Source organism: Danio aesculapii, chromosome 9 (genome assembly GCF_903798145.1).
Source record: "Danio aesculapii chromosome 9, fDanAes4.1, whole genome shotgun sequence".
Taxonomy (NCBI): domain Eukaryota; kingdom Metazoa; phylum Chordata; class Actinopteri; order Cypriniformes; family Danionidae; genus Danio; species Danio aesculapii.
This window is the reverse complement of record NC_079443.1, coordinates 6,497,236-6,514,934: the sequence shown is the minus strand read 5'-3', so window position 1 is coordinate 6,514,934 and position 17,699 is coordinate 6,497,236. Positions and strand designations below refer to the sequence as shown.

At 37.1% G+C, this 17,699-nt stretch overlaps 1 protein-coding gene across 1 annotated transcript; it reads right to left on the bottom strand.

Annotated features, from left to right (window-relative positions):
• Nucleotides 1–2,732: 2,732 nt before the first annotated feature.
• Nucleotides 2,733–17,137, bottom strand: LOC130235399 (protein NLRC3-like). Its single transcript, XM_056465974.1, has 13 exons — nucleotides 17,082–17,137; nucleotides 14,280–14,428; nucleotides 12,704–12,820; nucleotides 12,221–12,331; nucleotides 11,780–11,890; nucleotides 11,320–11,430; nucleotides 10,374–10,484; nucleotides 10,116–10,229; nucleotides 4,742–6,577; nucleotides 4,434–4,607; nucleotides 4,090–4,263; nucleotides 3,465–3,511; nucleotides 2,733–3,386 (listed from the first exon to the last, which is right to left on the bottom strand). The coding sequence occupies exons 2-13, from the start codon at nucleotides 14,294–14,296 to the stop codon at nucleotides 2,818–2,820; spliced, it is 3,492 nt and encodes a 1,163-aa protein (XP_056321949.1). The 5' UTR covers nucleotides 14,297–14,428; nucleotides 17,082–17,137; the 3' UTR covers nucleotides 2,733–2,817.
• Between the last annotated feature and the right edge of the window lie 562 nt (nucleotides 17,138–17,699).

Here is a 17,699-nt window from a genome sequence, read left to right as displayed (position 1 = left end):
GTTCAGTCATGTATCGTAATTCACTTCGGCATGTGGGCCAAGCAAAACCTGATTGTGTGGGCCAGAGCTGGACCAGAGAAATTTTGCTATGTGGGAAGTTGAGTGCACTACAAATTAATGAAATACAGAAAGCAATTATATAATACTTATTCATTTTCATTTAATATTCAGCTTTTACAAACTTGCCACAGCATGCGAAGTATGCATGTGAATGTGTTAAGAACAGTGTGAAGGAACTTGAAAACAAAACAAATAGAAATACTGTTCAATGTGTAATAATGTGATTTATGTATTTGTTGAAAATACTTAAATCATACAGTAACATTTTTTCTCTTCTTTTTGTACACTATAGAGTGTTCACTTTAATACAGTATTCAACACTGCTGCTTTGCTGCTGAATTTGCCATGCTTTAACGACAATTAAAAGCAACATTGCTTTTGTTTAGGAACGTCATGACAACCGTGCATGACAGTTCGTCGTGTTTGTGCAACAAAATCAACAAACAATAGAAATGCCCTTTTTAGTAAATTTGGTCAAACTTGAAATATAATAACGCAGAGTGTTAACAAAACTCATTCTATATCACAACTTATTATGTTAACACGAATTAGGGAAATGTCTTACCGTAAAAATAAAATATCCAGTGTTAACGGTCTCAAAGCGTCTCAGAATGACGTCTGTCTGTCAGTTTAGTTTTACTTTCGTTTCTGCGTTATGCTCTGTCACGGGTGTAAACAGACTGCAGCACAGGCGTGGCAAGTCATTTTAGCGTTGAGTAAACCCAGTGCTACTTTTCAGTTACATTTTATTTTTAATATTTAAATCTAAAAAATATCTTACCACCGTGGCAATAACGATTGGAGAGCTTTTTAAATCTAACTATAGGAACATTTAATTAGAGACCTATCTTATTCAGTACTTTTTATAGGAATAATACATTTATAGAGCTCTTCAGTTTAATCTTTAATAGTCATTTGACTCCAATGACTTAAAAAATATTTTTAATTACAGAACACATTAACTGAATTTTTACAAGTAAGAATTGCAGTTAGAAACTCTTAAATGGGCTGCATGGCAAATGTTTTTACTCCATCAAAGGTAAGGTTTATGTGACTATTTTCCAGTGCTTTTTGTCCAGTGGAACCGACTTTATATAGTAATGTTTCATATCTCAATCAATCAGTGAAGATTGATTGACAAAACTTAAATGTGGCAATTTTATATTGGATTGACAGTTCACTGGAGTTAACCTGGTTTATTAAAAATTAAAAGTCCTCCTGCATATAGAGTAGCCCATTGAATTGCCTAGCTGTAATCTTAATATAGAACCCAGTTGCTGTATCACTGAGAATTTTAAAAGACTTGCTGCCAGACAGCAAAATAATAATAATACATTTAGATAAATTACATATATTATTAATTTCAACGTATTAAAAACCCACATAGCAAAATTTCTCTGGCCCAGCTCTGGTCCACACAATCAGGTTTTGCTTGACCCACATGCCGCAGTGAGTTACAGTACATGACTGGACCAAATTTGGCTTCCATACAAGGGCCAAACATTGACCATATCTGGGTCAAGTCTCAGCCAAGTTAATAACTCATAACTGGGCAAGATAGGGTGGTGTGTTACGATTGCAATGAAATGTGGGCATGCTTTTTCGCAAAGCGACCTGATTGGTAGAATTTTTTTCTTTACTCAAAAGTTATTTTAATGTATTTTAAATGTGGGTCAAGACAGGCCAAACTTACGTGGGCCACATATCAAGTTTTAACATCTGGGCCAAATACTATATTTTACATCTTGTGTGTGCATTAAAGACAGTGCCACCTCTGCCAAACCGGGGCCATGTTTGGCCCATATGCTGTATGTCAGTGCCGGATGAATGCCTGCTGTGCCAGCTTTATGCCAAATCTTCATAAATGTGTGTGTGACTTATTATGGACTAATTTGTAGCCCTTGTGCTTTATGCCATTTTATTTTCTAACTCTCTTTTTTTAAGGGATACTGATAATATTGCACACTTGTTTGTAGTGTGCAACAATGACTTATAACATTGAGAACATTGAAAACTCATTTTTCTAAGTAATACGAATAAAAGTAAATGCAGTGATTTTGACTGATATGCTAATATTGGGCAAGCCTTGTGATGTCATACTAGGGACAGCATATTTTTAGACTCTGCTTCTGATTTTAGAGGATTATAAAATGCATTGCTGGTTAATTTCCAGTGGACACGCATCACTGTTCAAACTCCATGTAATAATTATTTTAGCATTGTAAGTCCTCTTACACTTGGCAAATAATCATAAATGAGAAAAAAGTTCCCCCCAGTGACACTTTATTCAAATAAAGACTGCAATAAGGGAATTGAAAAAAAATCTGTCTCATGATTTACTTTCTGCTTTTACTTATACTATTTCCTTAATCTGTAATCCATAGGGTTTTCCCCAACTAAAGCTTCCTAATTGACTAATAGTCATTCATTCAAGCCATTAGTGGTCTAATCACATGTTTTATGATATTATTGCAATTATGGGAATAAAATGTTTGGAGTTTTATTCAAAAATAATGACATAATAAGTGTTATTAGCCAATTAAGCACATACCTAAAATGAGCCACAGTGGCAAATGTTGGAATTTCTGAAAAATATCATGTTTTAATGTATTATTACAACATCTAACAGTAACAGATACATACAGTGCAAATGAACTTGCAAACTCAATAACTTAATTTTATTTATTCATTTATTTATGGATTCATAATACTGTAAATTCATGCACATAAATAGAAAATAAACAGTAACATTAAAATTTAAGATGAACAAAACAATTCATGTCTCCGTTGTTTCTCACAGTGTTTAATCTGACACAATGACACTGAGGAATCATAAACCTTAAATCCAGCATAGAGTGGTTCTGTAAATGTGGTTTTGAATGTGTGTAAATGTGTGAGTGTATATATGTCAGAGACACTGTAGAAGGACAGAATGCCAGCCGACCAGTCCAAATATACTCCTACCCTTTTAGAAGGTGAAGGAGAAGAAATGTATATGCTCTTATTATTGTGCCAGACGTTGAATCCATCTCCAATGCAGAAAACACTCCAGGAGTGCTCAGTGTATCCAAACCAAGAGTCACTTCCACCTTTTCTGTTGATTCCTTTATATGTCACTCCAACATGACCCCATCCGCTCCATTCAGCCTCCCAGTAACAGCGTTCAGTCAGACTCTCTCTACACAGAACCTGCACATTGCTCTCAAATCTCTCTGGATGATCTGGATACGGCTGCTTGGCTTCGACACATGTCACTTTCCTGTTGTCCTCAGAGAGAATGAGACGAGCATGTGCCGTGTTTGGATCCAGCGTGAGATCATAGGCATCTGAACATAGAAAAAGACCTGTGAACTACAGAAAGTACGGTTTTACAGCTCTTTGAATGTGAGTGAGTAAAAGCATACATTTCCTTAGTCCTGGTGTTATTCTTAAATGTCCTCCATGGTCCAATCTAGAAATGATGATAAAAGATGATAAAAAAATAAATAAAACATGTTGAGTTATATATATAAGAAGCAATTAATTAGCATTTTAAAAGAGGAAAATATGTGCCACGTTTCAAAAATAAATCAAACTTTTACTGCTAATTTTTTTTTTTCAATACATATTTATAGTGAAATATTTAAAATGGTTTCGATATTTAATTTCTGCAGCACTGAGATATGAACACCCAGCTGCTTTGTTGATCTCTTTTCTCTTCTGCACTGCATGTATGAATTATGAATTGGCTTCAAAACGGAAACAGAATATTAAAAATAAAGCACATCAAGATTTAAGATCAAGTGACTAAATAATTCTGTGTTTCAAAATATGCAAAGTAGAGCACATTTCTCATGAACACATTTGCATCAACTAGGAAACTAGGCAGTAAATGCACTATTTATTTTACTAATGTGCACTCATTGAATGAGCTGAAAATGAACAGCTATAGTGAGCGACCAATGTATGTGCAATAGTTATTATATACAGTAATTATTTGAAGTAGATCAAAGTCTCTCATCATTGTCCTTAAACTAATATTCTACACACTTTAGTGTCTGCAGTCGGTAGTTTGGATCAAACAGTTTGTCGCTGAGGAGCTGCACTCCAGATTGTCCTGGATGATTGTAGCTCAGATCCAGCTCTCTGAGGTGTGACGGGTTTAAACTGAGAGCTGAAGACACATGACCACTGCCATGTTCTGTTACCATACAGCCAGACAACCTACAGACACACATCAACAGGCAAACATTAACAACTAGACAATATCCAGACACACAGAAAGAGACAGATGATCTACAACATCATCAACAGTTCCATCATAACATCACATGAATGATTTCTCAAAAAACATTAACTAAACCCTGACTTACTTGAAGTTCATGAAGCCATACCTGAGTATCTCTATTTGACAGTTTGGACTCTTCAGTCCATCAGAAAGAAGCTTGACTCCTGAATCCTGCAGGTCATTGTTACTCAGGTCCAGCTCTCTCAAGACACAGTTTGAGGAATTTAGAGCTGATGCCACAATTTCACAGGACTGATCTGAGAGACTACAGCCAGAGAGACTGAAAGAAAATAACAGGGCTTGAGAATTAAATAATCAATATTAATATAATATTTCCACAATATAAGCTTCTTTTTGTTTACACACAAAAAATATACTTGAGGTATATTACTTGACACAAGAACTGAGACTCACATAGCTTTTGTGCAGTTGCTCACAGCTGGTAGTAGTCTTCTTCTCCCCTCAGCTGACGTGTTGTATCTCTTAAGGTCCAGCTCATCCAGCACCTCATCTGACATCTGAAGCATGTAGGCAACTACTGAGCAGTGAGCAGGAGAGAGTTTCTTCTCTGAGTGTTTGTCTGATTTAACAAATTCTTGAATCTCTCTGGACAAAGTTTGGTCTTTCACTTCCAGTAGACAGAGGAACAGGTTGATGGATCTTTCAGTGGAGAGTTCAAGTCCATCTTTGAGCCTCACTTTAATGTACTGTGTGGTCCTCCCGATGCTTTCTGCACTTTCCTCTCTGTGTGTCAGTAGATCCTGCAAGAGTTTCTGATTAGACTCCATTGAGATGCCCAGCAGGAAGCGCAGGAACAGATCCAGCTGTCCATTTACTCTCTCAAGGGCTTCATCAACTGCACCTTTAAGCAAACTTTGTATTGAAGCAAAACACTTCAATCCCTCCATAGATGTATTTACATGAAAGTAAAACAAATAGAAAGCAGCAAGAAACTCCTGGACACTCAGATGAATGAAGCTGTACACTTTCTTCTCATAAATCACTGATTCCTCCTTAAAAATCTCAGTGCAAATCCCAGAATACACTGAGGCATCAGTGATATCTATGCTGCTCTCAATCAGGTCCTCCTCATAGAACATTATATTGCCCTTCAACAACTGTTTGAAAGCCACTTCAGCAAGTTTGACAATCACTTCTCTGTTGGACTGCAGGAGTTTCTCTGGATCCGTCCCCTCATACTTCTGGTTTTTGATATTGATCTGAATCAGCAGGAAGTGGATGTACATTTCAGTGAGAGTTTGAGGGATTTCTGTACTCAGATCATCTTTCAGGAGCTTCTGAAGCACAGTTGATGAGATCCAGCAGAATACAGGTATGTGGCACATGATATGGAGGCTTCTTGCTCTTCTGATGTGCCAGATGATTCTGTTGGCCTGTTGCTCATCGCTGATTCTCTTCCTGAAATATTCCTCCTTCTGTGGCTCATTGAATCCCTGAATTTCTGTCAGGCGGTTGATGTATATGGATGGGATCTGACTGGCTGCTGCTGGTCTGGAGGTGATCCAGATGAGAGAAGAAGGAAGCAAATCTCCTTTTATTAGATTCGACATCAACACATCCACTGATGAAGTCTCAGTCACATCAGAAGCCTTCTCAATGTCTGTAAATCTCAGTGTAATTCTGCTTTCATCCAGACCATCAAAGATGAACACAAGTTTACACTCTTCATAAATCCTGGAGTCCAGATCATGAAGATCTGAATGAAAGTCCAGCAGAAGTCTGTGAAAACTGTACTGATGGTCTCGAATTAAGTTAAGCTCTCGAAATGTAAACACAAACATGAAATCTACATCCTGGTTAGATTTTCCCTCAGCCCAATCCAGAATGAGCTTCTGCACAGAGACGGTTTTTCCAATTCCTGCGATGCCTTTAGTAAGAACCGTCTTGATATGTTTTTTCTCTTCAGATTCTGATTGAGGTGAGGCCTTAAAGATGTCTTGGCAGTATATTGGAGTGTCTTGCGAGTGTTGTGTTCTGGCTGTTTTTTCCATCTGTAAAACCTCATGCTCTTCATTCACCCCTTCACTCTCTCCCTCTATGATGTAGAGTTGTGTGTAGATCCTGTTCAGGAGGGTTTGAGTGTTTTTTTCTTTGATTCCCTCAAATAGTCTCTCATACTTATTCTTCATGCTGATTTTGTGCTGGTCTTTGACTGTCTGCAGTTCTGTCTTAACTGCACATGTTCTTGTCAATGCTTCACTGTTGTTCTTTCCAACGTAGGCTTTCATTCTATAGAAGCAGCACCATAAAAAGTTCTAAAATTGCATACAGACTTATTAAAATCAGCAATGTCATTTGTAATTGATGCCAACTCAATTGTTTGTTTGTTCAATTCAGTTGATATGTTGCTCTGAGTAAATAGTCTACATTAATTCCATGCAGGCCTGGTGTGGGCTAGCCCATTTGGGCTCAGAGCAGGCTGTGAGTGCATGGCCATTGAGAGTTTGATCAAAGTCTAAATTTTGGCCCTGCATGGACAGCCCTCACCTTGACTTAGCATGGCCAACAAAAGAGGGCTACTAACAGCTGCCCAACATTTTTAGATTTAGATTTTAGATTTTTTAGATTTTGGAGATTCCTTTGTCTGGACTTACCTTTCCAGAATATTCTTGAAAGCTTGTGACTTTTTTTACAGCACACCTTGATTTTTTAACTGTTTTGGGTATGACACATTGAACTGTATGCTTGCAACATACTGAATTTCTTATTTTATTGTTTTGTTTGTGAGAATAACTTTCCTACTACAGTTCATTTTGTGTAATTCTTTTAACACTTACAAATATCTCACACAACTAAATCTGACCTGTTTTACACTTTGTAACCTGCTGTTGAGGCTGAACTCCAGATAGCAGAACTTCATTGAATTAGCATTGAATCAACAGTCAGAAGGTTGATATTCTAACATTGATATTGTCATCAGCTTTACACCCTAAAATAATATTTTTGTCAATGATAATAACAGATTCAAAAACAGATAAATTGATGAAGTCAATGAGAATAAGTTAAGTGAAAAACTGAGTGTTACTGAGAACTGATGACAAACATTTACTTTTTTTAAAAAAAAACTTTGGATTACAGTTTTAAATGTATGAATTAGGTTTTATTTTACTTGGATATCCAAACACATGATTAAAAAGAAGAGTATTAAATGTCTTACTAGAAAGTGAGTTTACATTTTTATGTGCAAGTAAATATATTTCCAGGTATTGTAAAGCATGTTTTGCCTTCAGATTGCTTAAAGAGCCCATATTATGGGTTTTTGAAAATGCCCTTCCATGTAGTGTGTCACACAGCTCTAAGTGAAGTGAAATATCCAGCTAAGGCTTAAATCTGTAAGTGTACAGTGTTTAAAACTATTGATTCATCTATAAAAGAGTCGACTCATAGTGCTTCAAACGAGTCGTCTTGATAACGAGTCATTAGGTGTTTCGTGATGACGCAGCTACGAAACACAAGTAGTTGGGCGCGCAAACCCGGGAGATTTGAAACCTGCGGCCCCGCCCACTAACAGAAAAAAAAGTCTCACACACACACACACACAGACAGACACCGGTCGAATGAAGTCACGCTGTACAGATGGATATTATGGACAGTCTAATCAAAGATGAAACATCAGCAATATAGCCCAGCCTTGAGCAGTTCTGAGTGCTTCTGAAAACTATATGCTTTCAAAGAAGACTTCTTCAGTTTGTTAAAGGAAGTATCAGTAAAGACTGTCAGAACATGGATCAGTGGATCATGAATCAGTTTCTACCCCCATTTCACCAGTGTAAGTACGTGTGATTAAAATTATGTATTTAGTTGTGTTTTGTTACTTGTAACCGCGTGTGCTGTATCAGGTTAACTCTTTATATTTTCATATCGCGTGTAAAGCCACGTTGAAAACGTGACGCGTGCCGCTTTGATTACGGATCGTCAGCTGTTTACACGCATGCAACGGTCAAGTTTCAAAATATTTCAGCTCAGGTTCGAGGTGAGGTGTCTTAATTGCACCCAGCAAGCTGAAGAAGCGCTCTAGGCGTGTGTGTCGTGTCCTCGGGTAGGAGTAATGTGTGTGTGTGTGTGCGTGTGTGTGTGTGTGTGTGTGTGTGTGTGTGTGTGTGTGTGTGTGTGTGTGTGTGTGTGTGTGTGTGTGTCTCCTCGTGTGTGTAACGCACGGGTATTCGCGGATATAACTGAGCGCCACGCCCTCTCTATTCAGCCGCTTCTCTATGGACGCGCCGGCCCTGTGTGTGTGTGTGTCTCCTCGTGTGTGTAACGCACGGGTATTCGCGGATATAACTGAGTGCCGCGCCCTCTCTATTCAGCCGCTTCTCTATGGACGCGCCGGCCCTGTGTGTGTGTGTGTCTCCTCGTGTGTGTAACGCACGGGTATTCGCGGATATAACTGAGCGCCGCGCCCTCTCTATTCAGCCGCTTCTCTATGGACGCGCAGGCCCTGTGTGTGTGTGTGTGTGTGTGTGCGTGTGTGTGTGTGTGTGTGTGTGTGTGAAAAGAGCAAGAAGACTGTGACAGCCTAGATCTCCTCGCCAGTTCTTGGACTTTTTGCTCAATAAAATAGTTAGTCATCAGTATTTTCTAGTCCATCGTCTGTGTTTACATTCACCCACTGGCAGCCAAAATCCACTATGAAGCGTGTATGCACTGTGACTACTTTTATATTGTAGATTAGCAGCTGGGCATTTCACTCTGTCTCACGCTGAAGCCTTGTCCGTGTCGACCAATCGCAGCAGGCTGTCATCGGTCCAATCAGCGCAGATTAGCTTCACGCTGAGGAGGGGTTTGGGAACAAATGAATCGCTGAACAATTCATATGGGAGTCGCTGGGATAATTAGGTAAAAATAAATGCAGATTATAAGACCATCAAAGTGTTTTTGGACCTTGCATGCATATTAGACTTTTGTTGGAGACCCTTACAACCTAAATATGACCCTATTTCATGTATAATATGGGCTCTTTAATGTAAGTTTTATATTTACAAATTTTATTACCTTTATTCAAAATGCTCAGTTCGGCCTGTGTGAACACTGAAGGACTCACCTTTGAGGTCTGCATCCTTCAAAGGATGGGGCCTCTAAAATGAGACACAGCTAATGTGTGTAGTGAGGGCTTCCTGTGGGCTAGGTGTGGGCTACCCATGTGGGGCCAGAATTTAGGGGTCAACGGTTTGCCAGTGAGCAAATGGTTTGTTTGCAGGGTGATTATTCAGCTCAGATTTACTACATGAAATTGACTATTAAATGTCTATATCAGGCTGCACGGTGGTGCTGTGGGTAGCACGTTCACCTCACTTTAAGAAGGTCGCTAGTTCGAGCGTTGGTATTCTCTGTGTTCGCGTCGGTTAACATGTGGTATAGGTGAATTGGGTAAGCTAAATTGTCCGTAGTGTATGTGTGTGAATGAGTGTGTATGGGTGTTTTCCAGTGATGGGTTGCAGCTGGGAGTGCATCCGCTGCGTAAAACATATGCTGGATAAGTTGGCGGTTCATTCCTCTGTGGCAACCCCAGATTAATAAAGGGACTAAGCTGAAAATAAAATAAATGAATGTCTATACCAGGGGTGTCCAAACTCAGTCCTGGAGGGTTGGTGTCCTGCTGAGTTTAGCTCCAATTTGCTTCAACACACCTGCCAGGAAGTTTCAAGTACATCTAGTAGGAGCTTGATTAGCTGGTTCAGGTGTGTTTGATTAGGGTTGGAGCTAAACTCTCCAGGACACGGGTCCTCCAGAACCGAGTTAGGACATTCCTGGTCTATAGACTACTCACCGAGGGTCAGATGTCAATGGACCTCCAAGGTTAATGGGTTGATCCATAGACCTATCACTCTTTATAGACACACTGTTGTGTTCTGGAGACTCTGATCTCTTACCCAAGCTCCTGCTAACACAACAAAAGATAAGCAAAATAGCATGTTTTGACCTTCAGTTATTTGAATATCATAAATTTAGTTTTATTAATTTAGCAGACCCTATTTTTCATTACTCAGTTACTCTACATTAAATTGGCTATTAAATGTTTGCTTACCAAGAGTCTGAGGTCACTGGTCCTCTGAAGTAGATGGGTTTATCCATAGATCTGTCACTCTTTATAGACACACTGCTGGGTTCTGGAGAATCTGATCTTGGACTCTTCCTCCTGATAGCAAAATAGCATTTTAGAGCATTTTTTACTCTCGTCTAGTCAACTTGAATCTTAGATTTACCTTTTTTAGTTTACCAGACACTTTTATCCAAACACACTTACAACTTAAAATTCACTTAAATTCATCAAGGTAGGTGTGTAGTGTTGTGACAGAACTAGAACCTGGCTAGTTGTGTTTCCAGGGGTGAACAATTTAATGGTGTACATCTGACAGCACATGGTGGTGGAATAACTTGCAGTTCTCTTCATTGAAAAACAAAGGAATTTCACACTCTCAGCTAAAACTCAAGCCTGAAGACACAACTGGTATGAATACTGACAACTTCTTCAATTATGTCAATGTATAATATACACTTTGAAGTTATAACATATCAGTATTGTTTCAATTGGTAACTAATTTTTAGGGTAATTTGTTACAGTACTGATTGATGCTAAGTTTGATTAGCGTACTTGAAATTTGTTAATATTGTAACTCAATGTGAAGGCATGAAATTCACTTCAGAGATTAGATTCTACTCTAATTTAGTTAACTTCCATTAGTCTGTCATTGTTTGATTTAAGATATAAAATGTTTAGTTTAATAATACATTTAATTATATTGATGTGTATTTGTTTTCCCTTCAATATATTTAGCTTGACAGGTTATAAACCTCTCACCGCCAATGTTATGTTTCTTCTTATTAAATCTTGCATTTCCACTGCAAACAAAAGTAACAAAGTAGACAGCAAACATGAGTTGTCCTGCTGCATTGTTCAGACCTTGAAAGCCTTTCTAATGTGTAGAGAGAAATGAAAGTAAAACCTGGAATACTCGACAGTCCATACTAACCGAGGATCAGAGGTCACTTGTCCAGTCAGGTAAATGGGTTTATCCATAGATCTGTCACTCTTCATAGACACACTGCTGGGTTCTGGAGATTCTGATCTCTGACTGTTAACACTGACAAAAGAGAAGCAAAATAGCATTGTAGAGCACCAGTTAGAGCAGTCAGCTAATTTGAATGAACCTTACATTTGCATTTATTCATTTAGAAGACCTATTTACCCAAACATGAATAAATGAATCTATAAATAAAGAACACAAGATGCATTTTACAAAAGCAGTATAATGAAAAAAAAATCCAAGATGGTTCAGAGAAATAAAAAGGCAGCAATGAAATTGTTTAAATTGCTCAGCTTAAATCAATGTTGATGCACATGTTGCAAATTGTGTAGTACATTTACTGTTATTTTACTGAGTGTTAAATCGATAATTATCTAAGATTAATTAAAAAAATGTCTAAACAAACTGAGGGTCATTGGTCACTGGTCCTCTGAAGTAAATCGGTTTATCCATGGATCTGTCACTCTTCATAGACACACTGCTGGGTTCTGGAGACTCTGGTATCGAACTCTGCCTCCTGTTAATATTAAAACAAATTGAAGCAAAATAGAGCACCAGTTCAGTTAACTCAAGTTAATATTATATTTCCTTTTTCATTTAGCATACAATTTATCCTAACAAAATAAAACGGAAAATACAATAAGACATTCATTCTACAGAAGCAGCGACATAAAAATTGCAAGATTGTTTACAGAATCATATAAGCAGTAAAGCCATTAATTTATCAGTTCAAGATAATTCTTCTTTGATTCACTTCAGTTTCAAGTATTTTAGTGTTATTTTGCAGCATTATTTTGTTGAGATGCACTACATTAAATTGGCTAATACTGTAAGTGTCTATACAAACCGAGGATCATGTTTTACTGGTCCTCTGAAGTAAATGGGTTTATCCATGGATCTGTCACTCTTCATAGACACACAACTGGCTTCTGGAGATTCTGATCTCTCACTCTGCCTCCTGTTAACACAGACAAAATAGAAGAAAAATTGCATTTTTAAAGTACCAGTTATAACAGTCAGCTAACTTATATGAATCTTAGATTTCCATTTATTAATTTAGCAGACACTTTATCATAAAATGAAGAACACACGACATCCATTTTACAAAAGAAGTACCCATAAAAGTACCCAAATTGTTTCAATTTTGAATCACAAAAGGTAAAAACACCATTCATGTATCAGTTCAAGACAATTCTTCTTTGATTCACTTCAGTTAATACTGTATGCAGCCCATTTTGAAGTATTTTAGTCTTTTTTTACTGTGTTAAATCATTATTTAGTTGAGATGCACTACTTTCAATTGGCTAATACTGTAAGTATCTATACTAACCGAGGGTCATGTTTTACTGGTCCTTTGAGGTAAATGGGTTTATCCATCGATCTGTCACTCTTCATAGACACATTACTGGGTTCTGGAGACTCTGATCTCTGACACTTCCTCTTAACACTGACAAAAAAGAAGGAAAATAGCATTTTTAGAGTACTGGTTACATTAGTCTGCTAACTTGAATTAGCCTTAAATTTACATTAATTAACTTAGCTGACTTTTATCCAAATGCAACTTTAAATGAACAATAAATTTATTCTGTAGAGGAAACAACATGACATGTTTAGAAATTGTGTACAGCATTATAGTGTGATTAAATTGACCAATTCCTGAAGACACCCAAAGGTAAAGGAACTTGGACTTTTTCAGGTGAAAGAAATGGTGAAATAAAAAAAAAACTAGGGATAAACCAAGTTTAGGCCGAGTCCAGGTGACTCCGCTGGCATAAGTGAATCAACATAATATGTTTACTGAGGTGTCACATAATCATTGAGTGGGAAAGGAAGAGTTGTTTTCTGTTCACAGGGGAAAAAACAGACAGGCTTACTGGCATGTACTTGGATGTGGATGTACTTATCCCTTACTTAAATACTGTAGGAAAAGCACCAGAGAGTGTTAGTAATCTGAGTGAGTGCAAAAACAACTGAAGGAGAAATAGTTTGAATGAGATGAGATGGAGCATTGTCAAGTGGACAATAGTAGGATGAGTATGACTGGAAAGAATTAATTTGGAGACCCCTGCCTCTGAGAGCAGAGAGAGTTGTGTTGTGGTGTTGAGAACTGTATGCTGACGGCTGTTGTTTTTATAAATGAAGAATGTTATTGTCAGTTGATATAAATCAAAAAGGAGAGAGGGGTGGCTGATAAACACTTTTTTAAATTTGCACCAGTATGGACCAACGCTTGTAAATTGATAGCCAAGTGTCTGGATGAGAGGGGACAGACTTTATCTAGACAAGGTTGAGTGGAAAGAATGAAGCAGAGAATATTTTGTAACACTTTAGGGGCCGTTTACACAAAAATTTAAATTTTATGCATTTTGTTTACATGAAAATGGCATTTTAAAAACTGGTTTCAAGGTGTACATTTTTACTCTATTATCCACTTACTCTTTAATTGATGGCAACTAAGTAGTGGGATGAAGTGAAGATTAATTCCTAGTGGACATAGTAGGAGTAAACATAAGCTACATTAAAAAAAAATGACATAGAGGTATATGTGCTGTGTCACTATCACATGACTGTGATGGAGTCCAGACCTTCAGTCTGGAGGTCTGGCTATGTGAGATTAGGAGTGTTACCAACACCATGGGGTGATCATGAACATTGAATCTTAATATACAGTATATTTGATTAATATGATATATTTAATACTATTATACTTCATTACATTTAAATGTCAAGTATGTCCACAGCTTTAAACTTTTCTTGAAAACTGGAATGGGATCAGCTGTGTAAGTAGGTTTGGGAAGAGCATCCCATTGGATTAAAACTGTGACAGTGAACCAAATTAGACTTCTGACCTGTCCTATAAGCCACTCAGGATATCTGCCAAATGCAAAAATGCCTAGTGGTCCTACCTTGGTCCAGAGGTCATTGTTACATCGTTGAATGTATAACTCTATCCTCATCAGTCTATCATCAGGCTATCAGTCATCAGTCAATGTATGGCTCTATCAGTCTGCTGGTCTTCACAATACTGGGTTCTGGAGACTCTAATATCTTCCTCCTGCAGAGCAAAAACAAAACATAAGTAAAACCCATTTATTTTTTGACTTTTCTCTAGTTTGTCAATTTGTTGCCAAAGCAATTCCTGGTTTAATGTGAAGCGCAAATGAACCGTATATTTACTTTGAGGTTTACATTTAGCAGACCCTTAATACCAAATCTCTAAATATTCAAAGTGATAGTAACACTGAAGATGCAATACACAGCCCCAAAACTGTTTAAAGTACATATTGTAAGCATTTTGAGCATTTGTAATACATATTGAGCATTTGTAAAAATACTGTATTTCTAAAGATAAATCCTGTGCTTGCAGAACAGCTTTTTATTTATAAACTGAATAATGGTAAAAGTTGGGATGATCAACCCAATAGTGAGGAATAATGAAAAGTACAATTTGGGAATGTCATTGTGTGCACTACTTTAAAGGTTGAGGAGTATTGTTTTTCATCAGCATCTATTGAGCTTCCTGCACAACATTTACACATTTGGCCAGTGTTTGCTGTAGCATTTTGTAAGCAGTAGCATTACCGCAGATCTATTCAACTGCTATGGGCACATGTCAACTTAGCATTGCATATGAGAACATGTTAAAGTGAAATATGGATTTGAGCTTTTATACATATTTAACCAAGGTCTACATTGTGTATTTATTTTCCTGGGTGATATTTAATTAGTTGTCTTGAGTGTGTGCAAGGCTGATTTTAGCTACATGCATGCTAACATTTAACACTCTAAACAGCTTTTCATTCATACAAACAGACCTTAAATATTATGTCAATAGCACCAATGACATACATTATAATATTGTTTGCTCAAGTGGTTATGTTTATAGTATCGTTTTTTCTAACAGCATTTTGAGTAGTGTCCATTTTTTATGTCCCCTGCTGTGTTAGAGGGTAACATAATTACAGTTGGTTTTATGTGTAGCAGCATGTCTTAAAATATTGGAGAAGCAAGTCCGTGTTGCCACAGCTGTAGCTGATCTATTCCATCAAGGCCAAATATAGTATCAACATCACCATGCCAATCTTTCAAAGTGTTGTCATGACAGAAATCCAAAAATAGCTAGTGTGTCAGTTCGGATCAGACACCATTGCTGAATCATTAGATTCATTTTCTTTTTCACAGAGACTCATTTAGAGGCAGAGTTCTTTCTTTCCTTTTCCCCAAAAAGTGCAGAAAGATACTTTAGAGAGATTTTAGAGCCATCTTATATGTGAACAAACAGTTTAAACGTTTTCTACTGTTTTATAAAGCTCCACTGCAGTTCAAATGTTTCAATCTAATGGCACATTTTGGGTTTCTTAATTTGTTTGAGTACAGAGTACTGTACTAATTATTTTCCACATTTGTCTTGTACAAATATGTTGTTTTGTTTCATAATTATGGTGTATACTTTGTCATTTACGCCAAAAGAATGGAAGTGAAATGTGACAAATTGCTAGCTGCATATTGTAACATTATTTGACCTGATCTAATGAAACATGTACAAAACAAATTCAAATGTTATTAAAATATATTAATATTCAAATAAAATAAACTCACAAAACAGAATAGGTTTAATAATAGCAACCCAGGTAGCAAAGAATTCTGGCCCAGATTTGTTATAAAGCTGGCACAGCAGGCATTCATTCAGCACAGGCATACAGCATGTGGGCCAAACATTGCCTGGGTTTGGCAGAGGTGGCACCGTCTTTAAGGCGGCACACAAGATTTGGGCCAAATGTAAAATATAGTATTTGGCCCAGATGTTAAAAATTGATATGTGGGCCACGTAAGTTTGGCCTGTCTTGACCCACATTTAAAATACATTAATATAATTTTTGAGTAAAGAAAAGTTCTACCAATCAGGTCGCTTTGAGAAAAAGCACGCCCATAGTGTGCCTTAAGCGCAATGCTTCATGGGTTTATCAGTTTCATTGCAGTCGTGACACACCAACATATCTGGCCCAGTTCAGGCCCAGTTATGAGTTATTAACTTGGCTGAGACTTGGCCCAGATATAGTCATTAGTATGGAAGCCAGACTTAGTTCAGTCATGTATCAGAATTCACTTCGGCATGTGGGCCAAGCAAAACCTGATTGTGTGGGCCAGAGCTGGACCAGAGAAATTTTGCTATGTGGGAAGTTGAGTGCACTACAAATTAATGAAATACAGAAAGCAATTATATAATACTTATTCATTTTCATTTAATATGCAGCTTTTACAAACTTGCCACAGCATGCGAAGTATGCATGTGAATGTGTTAAGAACAGTGTGAAGGAACTTGAAAACAAAACAAATAGAAATACTGTTCAATGTGTAATAATGTGATTTATGTATTTGTTGAAAATACTTAAATCATACAGTAACATTTTTTCTCTTCTTTTTGTACACTATAGAGTGTTCACTTTAATACAGTATTCAACACTGCTGCTTTGCTGCTGAATTTGCCATGCTTTAATGACAATTAAAAGCAACATTGCTTTTGTTTAGGAACGTCATGACAACCGTGCATGACAGTTCGTCGTGTTTGTGCAACAAAATCAACAAACAATAGAAATGCCCTTTTTAGTAAATTTGGTCAAACTTGAAATATAATAACGCAGAGTGTTAACAAAACTCATTCTATATCACAACTTATTATGTTAACACGAATTAGGGAAATGTCTTACCGTAAAAATAAAATATCCAGTGTTAACGGTCTCAAAGCGTCTCAGAATGACGTCTCAGTTTAGTTTTACTTTCGTTTCTGCGTTATGCTCTGTCACGGGTGTAAACAGACTGCAGCACAGGCGTGGCAAGTCATTTTAGCGTTGAGTAAACCCAGTGCTACTTTTCAGTTACATTTTACTTCTAATATTTAAATCTAAAAAATATCTTACCACCGTGGCAATAACGATTGGAGAGCTTTTTAAATCTAACTATAGGAACATTTAATTAGAGACCTATCTTATTCAGTACTTTTTATAGGAATAATACATTTATAGAGCTCTTCAGTTTAATCCTTAATAGTCATTTGACTCCAATGACTTAAAAAATATTTTTAATTACAGAACACATTAACTGAATTTTTACAAGTAAGAATTGCAGTTAGAAACTCTTAAATGGGCTGCATGGCAAATGTTTTTACTCCATCAAAGGTAAGGTTTATGTGACTATTTTCCAGTGCTTTTTGTCCAGTGGAACCGACTTTATATAGTAATGTTTCATATCTCAATCAATCAGTGAAGATTGATTGACAAAACTTAAATGTGGCAATTTTATATTGGATTGACAGTTCACTGGAGTTA